At 41.6% G+C, this 7526-nt stretch overlaps 1 protein-coding gene across 1 annotated transcript in view; it reads right to left on the bottom strand.

Annotated features, from left to right (window-relative positions):
• Positions 1-266: 266 nt before the first annotated feature.
• Positions 267-7526, bottom strand: part of LOC149315212 (voltage-gated delayed rectifier potassium channel KCNH5) — a 244103-nt gene continuing 236843 nt past the window's right edge. The window contains exon 11 of the mRNA XM_089522753.1: positions 267-1573. Within this exon, the coding sequence (XP_089378879.1) occupies positions 626-1573 (948 nt within the window). The 3' untranslated portion in view covers positions 267-625. The remainder of the gene's footprint in view (positions 1574-7526) is intronic.

The following is a 7526-nucleotide window of genomic DNA, read 5'->3' as shown; positions in this document are numbered from 1 at the left end:
AGAGCCCCGTGCACATCTGAAGTGCCCAATGTGGATCAGAAGTGGCTGATGAGCATCTGACATGCCTGATGCATGTTGCTACTAACAGGGTTTCATTCTATCTCTTCAACACAGCTTAAGATTTGTAAAGTTATACAATATAGACCATGATATAGTATCTTGGACCCAATTCATTTAAAAACATTAAGATCAATACAGTCCCTGGCTCTTGAAATAGGACATTTCACTCTCAATCGCTCTCTTTTTAAACAAAATCCATCCTTTTATTTTATAATAGAGATTATAAATAAATTGAAAGTGTGCATGCAGTCAACTGCATATTATACAAGCAATATCTATGTTAATAACTGTTTTCTTTGGCAGGCCAGAATCCAGCTGGACATGCAGTATGTACATATCAAAATCCATTTTTCTGTGTTCAAGTCATAATGAATGCAAGTGAAAATATATGTTTTTATATATCTCTATATAATTTATTCTATATATACACATACGCACACGGACACATACATAGGCACTTCTATAGATATGCTATATATGTGTGTGTGTGCGTGTCTGTGTATGTCTCTGTGTGCATGCCCATTTCACGGTATACCTTTAGTATACAAAGAGAAACAGGTGTATATTAAAAGTGGATTTCCTCTTTTTCTGATTCTGGCGACACTGGCCTTGAGACACTAAAAATGTCCTGACAAGATATTTGGGATGGTAGCTGAGGAGATAAATGAGATTTTGGAGAAGGTGTCTGTAACGTGTTTTTTTCAGACAGTATTTTTAAAATCTCAGCCACCTGCTTCTCCAGGACAGCCATCCTGCTGCTTAGCAGCTGAATATCTTCTTTGAGTTCATGTTTAACCTCCTGGAGGGTAGTTTGTAAGGCCTGTTCAGGGATAGGGTAAAAGGGGTGTTTTGCATCCGCTTGAATAGGGCTGTGTTCCAAAGGGCTACGGTTCTCACCAGCTTTGTCCAAACGAAGGTCACTTTTAGTTATCCCACTGTCACATGAGTCTGTTTTCCTCAATGGGTTTTTATTTACCCCATTCTCTGAGTCGATACTCTTGGGGTCATCAGACAACAGACCCATGGACTCTGCCTTGGTGACATTATTCCACTCTTCCTTTTTCTCTTCTTGGCTCACCATATTATTCTTTAGCCGAAGCCATCCTTTCCCATTCCCATTTTTCACCCTTACGGGGCTAGTAACCTTGAGGCATTTTTGTTCTCCATTGGTGTTGGGCTTGAGCTCTAAGGCTTCCCGGTTATTCTGTTTGATAGCCTCGCTGGTTTTCACATAGGACAGGGATGTCTGGATGGGTGTGATCTGAGACACAGTGACCACACTCGTGCCAGTGATGGCGGCGCCGTTCTGCAAGGTCCGGGTTTCCACCTGGAGGGTGTTCCTCTCCGGGTCAATAATCGTTGTGCCTTGATTTCGCATTTCCTTCTGCTGCTTGAATTTCTGGAAGAGCTTCCTTACAGGATGGTCCACAGGGATGCTCAAAGTCACCTCATTCTTCTGCCTCATGCGCTCCTCCTCTTCCTTTTTGACATCACTGATTTTTCTGAAGATTATCTGCAAGGGAGAAAAACCGGATACATACTAAGAAACAAATAAACTTTTCTAGTGAGGTGAAGAAGGAAATAATGCCTTGTATGTAACTAAGTTCTATGGGTAAAACGGAAAAGAGAGAACATTGAAGAAATCAAGCAGCACCTTTGAGAATGACTGATTTACTTTAGCATGAGCTTTCATGGATGTCAATCCTCTAATCCACAAAAGCTCATGTTAAAATAAACCAGTCAGCCTCAGAGGGACTGCTTCCTTCCTTCATTTTCATGCCAGCTTTTTGTTTTCATTTTATGTTGAAACAGACTAACACAGTGTTTGAAACCAAATACTATGGGCTTTGCCAGTATAACACCCACTTCGTTCTTTTCCATTATTTCTCAAGTTGACTGCGGCAAACAGCTGAGGGTGGAACAGCTATCTAAATTCTGGCTGAGATTCTACAATGAAGAAACAAAGTTCTGTCTGCTTTGGCCAGTATATTGCAGCCCACAATATACTGGCAAGAGCTGCACCAACCTCCCCCATTACCTGGCCTTTTGTTCCTGCATGAGAGTAACTGTCTACACAGGCATCCTGCTGAGCCTGGTGCATTTGCCACTGCCATGGGTCACTTGCTTCTGAAGTCTGAACAAGGTGCCCAAAGAAACACCATATGGCTGGGCACCTTCTTCTGATGTTAGAGTGAGTGACCTGCGATGGTGGTGGGTGTGCCAGTAGCTCAGTATAACACTTGTGTAGACAGTCATCCCAGTGCAGGAATGGACAGTGCCAGAACTTCCCAGAAGTTCCAGAGTACAAGATAGGTTTTTAAAATTTGTTTTAAGGGTGTTATACCCCAGTTCTGATGCTTGAATCCCATTGTACCCACCTTGAATCCCAGTGTGGGAGAAAGGCAGGATATAAATAATTGAAATAAATAAATAAATAAATAAATAAATAAATAAATAAATAATGCTAAATGTGCCGGATTTGTCTGGACTGCTGACATCAGAACTTGGGTTTGGTTCATGCATCTTCCAAATAGAATGCCACCAAAACCAGCAGGAGGGGGAAACAGGCCTTTGGGGCCATACAGATGTGGCCACAGACTGGTCAGAATTCTGCATGGGAGTTATGTCCTCATAAGTGGACTTGTACATTCAGGAGTTAGAACTGGTCAGTTTTGTATCATTGGTATCCATTTGAAGGCTGTAGTTACATTACTGGGAAGTCACAATTCACAAACGTTTTCTTCTAGTGCCTCTGCAAAGCAAACGTAAAGTTACATGAAGTAAAAGGTGGCATACAACTCCAGTGAATAACATTATACTCATAGAATTATGTGTAGCTACACAATGCTCTCTCATTGGTGTATTGTGACATGTGCAACCAAATGTGCATGCACATAAAACGTAAAGTTACATGAAGTAACTGGGCATGGACAGGGGTAGCGTGTCCCTGTTAGTGCTCTTGGACATCTCAGCAGCCTTCGATACCATCGACCGTGGTATCCTTCTGGATCGCCTGGGGGAGTTGGGTATCGGGGGCACTGCTTTGCAGTGGTTCCCTTCCTACCTCTCGGGTAGATTCCAGATGGTGGAGCTGGGGAACTGTCGCTCCGATAAGAGGGCCCTTACATCTGGGGTCCCTCAGGGAGCGATCTTGTCCCCTATGCTATTTAACATTTACATGAAGCCGCTGGGAGAGATCATCCGGAGACACGGGGCGCGGTGTTATCAGTACGCTGATGACACCCAAATAGTCTTCTCTGTGTCTCCAACTGATGCAGTGACTAGGGATGGCATCTCTCCGCTCAATGCCTGTCTGGAGTCGGTAATGGGCTGGATGAGGGAAAACAGACTCAGCCTGAATCCAGAGAAAATGGAAGTACTTGTGATAGGTTCTCCTGGTCTTGGGAAGGAGGTTTGTCCACCGGTCCTGAACAGGGTCACGCTCCCCATAAAGGACTCAGTCCGCAGCTTGGGGGTGCTCCTTGACTCGTCGCTTCACCTGACTTCTCAGGTGGATGCGACAGTCAGAAGCACCTGTTATCAGCTTCGGCTGATACGCCAGCTGCGTCCCTACCTCAACCGGGGGGACCTTGAAACAGTGGTGCATGCACTGGTAACCTCTCGACTTGATTTCTGTAACGCGCTCTACATGGGGCAACCCTTGTACCAAGCTCGGAAGCTGCAGTTGGTTCAAAATATGGCTGCTAGGCTGGTCACTGGTAGCTCCAGGACCAGCCACATAACACCGATACTGAAAGACCTGCATTGGCTTCCAATTCGCTTCCGGGCCCAATACAAGGTGTTGGTCGTTACCTATAAAGCCCTAAATGGCTTGGGCCCAGAGTACTTGGAGGACCGCGTCTCCCCATACAATCCGCCCCGCACACTCAGGTCAGGGGGTAAAAATCTTTTGAGCATCCCCAAGACAAAATATGTATCAACTGCGCAAAGGGCATTTTCTGTGGTAGCCCCGCAATCTTGGAACGCCCTCCCTGAAGAGCTCCGCTCAGCCCCCTCCCTGGAGTCGTTCAAGAAGAACCTGAAGACTCAGTTATTCCGTCAAGCTTTCTCCCACATGTCCTGACTGTTCCCCCTATGTGTACTGTTGTGTAGTATTGCTGTTTCGTATTGCTTTGGATTTTTAACTCTTTAGTAATTTTGATTGATTCTATGTGGATTTTAATAGTTATGCTGGTTTTAATCGGGGTGGTTTATTGGGATGATTGTTTCTTTTAATCTGTACTATATTATATTTGTACTGTCTGTAAACCGCAGGAACGGCGGTATAGAAATAAATTTTCAATCAATCAATCAATCACATCTGCATGTGTAATGCACAGTGCACACCCACACCTGCCCTGTGGAATGCATAATGGCACCAAATGTGCAACTCTGGTTCTGCAATCATGCACTGAATCTGGACATTCAACATGAGACCAGAATGGACAGGCTGACTTTTTTTTTTAAGTGAATAACAAATCAACAAGCAAAGTAGAAAAAGATTGGCCTCCGGCTATAGAATATTGGGGGAAATTTGTGGTATAGAAAAAAGAACTCTCTGAAACACCTACAGATTCAACTAGATGAAAAAGATATTTATAGTACTGATAACAATGTAATATAAGAATATAACTTCATCAATCATATATTATCATCATCATCATCATCATCATCATCAATGGATAGCAAACAAAATCAGGAAGAATAAAAGTGTGGAAAAATGTAAATATTATGTTTTCTAGGCTACAGGAGGAGGAGCAAATTCTGTATATATAACTTTCTGTGAGCTGAGAGCGCATGAATGTGGAATGCTAGAGATTATGTTGAAGTTAAGATGATAAAAGAAAATGGGCTTTACTTAGAATGACCAACTGCTTGTAAATTTATATAAACATATACTTATATTTGCTTTCAATATGCACTGTACATTGTATTTTAATTTTACTGAATGAATAAAAAAATAATTTAAAAAAACCCCATGAGACCAAAATATCTGATCACTTCCACAGGGAAATCTATGTTAAGGAAAATGCAACATGGGATATACAGTGAATGAAATAAAACTTGTATGTGAGAGTCAGGGTGACTCAGAAGAAGCAATTAAGAGCCACACAGGTGTATATGGTAATGCAATTAACAAGTCCTGAATGCCAAGGACAGAAATGCAAAGTGGATAATTGAACACACCTGAAAATTGTTAAGTGGTCAAGGCTGAGATGATGAAATCATCAATTCTGGGTAGAAACAAGAGAACCAATGAAAGTGGATGTACACGCCCACTGGGTGGAAACTGACAAGAGTGGGTGGTATGATCCAAGGACTATAATAATGACTATGAATCCTAATGTATTTTGTGGGTAGTATTGGATAGTAGTGAGGAGTTGTGTTGGATAGTTTTGGAGCTGTATATAGTAGAATAATGTAGATCTTTTATATAAGACTACTGAGTTGTCTGGTGTCTTGGGTGAAGATACAAGAGCCAGCTGGATCCTGAAGAAGTGGGAAGACTTCTGTGCAAGCAAGAGTGAGAAGGCTTGGAGAGTTTGTCAGGGTCTTCAGCCTATTCTCTGTAACTCTGCTGCTTTAGAGCAAAGCTTTAACCACTGGCCAAAACTGGTCAGCGCCGGTGCGTAACAAGGTGGTGAGTTCGAGCCAGAGGTGAAGAGCTACAACTCCCATCATCCCTGACAATCTATGCATGTGCAAGGTATCAACTTGACTTGATGGCAATGAATCTACAACAAAGACACTGACCAGATTGCAGCCCTAGTTTATCCCTTCTTAGCAACTGTATAACTATGCACAGTGTAACAGACTGCCTCGGAGGGTGATGGATGGAGGTCTTTAAACAGAGCATAATTTTTGAATTCATTTCCTCAAGATTAAAACCAGCAAAGAAAGCAGAACAGATACAATCACATACTTCTGTGCAGAATGACCAACAGCCTTGTTACTTGAGAGGAGCAAATTAAGATAGTGGTGCTGATGTTTGTTGATGTGTATTATCATAGCTGCATCATTTGTTAAGCATGATACACAGTGAACCCACTGAGAGCATGTCAAAAGGTCAATGAAATGGCAGAAATAAATGCAAGGAATATCTGACAAACAAAACACACTCAGTCTTTATGTGTATTTATTTAGAACTGGGTGCCAGTGAGGGTGCACCAACACTGCAGAAATGCTGCAATTTGTCACTACTTTAAGTTCTGTAGTGCCATCCTATGGAATCCTAGGATTTCAAGTTTTACAAGTTCTTTACCTTTCTCTGACAAAGAGGGCAATTCACAGGAGCCATGGCAGTTAAAGTGGCGTCCAACTGCGTCATTTCTGCAATGAAGATACATCCTTAGGCCGATGGAGAAAGTGCAAATAACTATCCTTTCTTCCTCTTCCTTCCTGACTGCAGTTTCCAAGTTAAAATTGTCATCCAGCTCATTTTTTGGCATTCTTTTGTTTCACTTCCACTTGGAATAAGGCTTTTTTTGTTTCAGGTATAAACATCCTGGAGAACTGGAAGTACTTGAATAGGTGTTCAAAGTGGCTCAGATAGCTCACAGTGATTTATGCAGGTGTTCAAAGATAACCTAATAATATTAGGAACATGTAGCAACTAGAGATGTCAATCTTTCTTATTTTGTTCATGCTTGCTTGTGAGAGTGAAGCATTTCAAAAGTCTTTTTCCCCATGGGCTATGATTGTAACTGACTTGGTGTATCTTTCGATGATTTTTCTTATTTTGGATTGTTATGTGGGGAAAAAATTCATTTGTCTCCCCAAACGTTAGTTTGTACAATGTTTTGCACAAAGAAGAGTGCAAAACATTCATCGCAGTGTGTTTTAGTGCAGTTTTTTTCACACTAAAGATGATTACCAATATCCTACATTGCCTGATTAGTTACACATTCATAACTAAGGTCTAACCTGCACTACAAAGGTAATGCAGCTTGACACTGCTTTGACTGCCATGGCTCAATGCTATGGAATTCTGGAATTTGTAGTCTGCTGTGGTACCAGCACTCTCTGAGAGAGAAGACTAAATATTTCACAAAACAGCAACAAATAACAAATAACTACAGTCAGCCCTCCATACCCATGGGTTCTTTATCCACAGATTCAAGCATCCATGCTTTGAAAATATTTAAAAAAAATATAAATTTCAATAAGCAAACCTTGATTTTGCCATTTTATATAAGGGTTGCTATTTTACTACCCCACTGCATTTAATGGGACTTGACCAAATCCGAGCAGATAATGAATGGCCCACTGTACAAATCCTAGGATTCCATAGCATTGAGCCATGGCAGTTAGGGATCAAATTGCATTATTTCTGCAGTGAAGATGCAACCTTAGTTTTAAATATATATTTTTCAAGTTGCGTTTAATTTTTTTCTTTCCTCCTAGAATCCCCATGCAGCAGTTACAATATCGTAAGCTGGACTTAACAATACTATAGTAGCTGGGTG

Source organism: Sceloporus occidentalis, unplaced genomic scaffold, assembly GCF_023333645.1.
Source record: "Sceloporus occidentalis isolate IW3139 unplaced genomic scaffold, rSceOcc1.0.p SCAF_4, whole genome shotgun sequence".
Classification (NCBI taxonomy): domain Eukaryota; kingdom Metazoa; phylum Chordata; class Lepidosauria; order Squamata; family Phrynosomatidae; genus Sceloporus; species Sceloporus occidentalis.
This window is presented reverse-complemented; position numbering and strand designations above follow the sequence as displayed.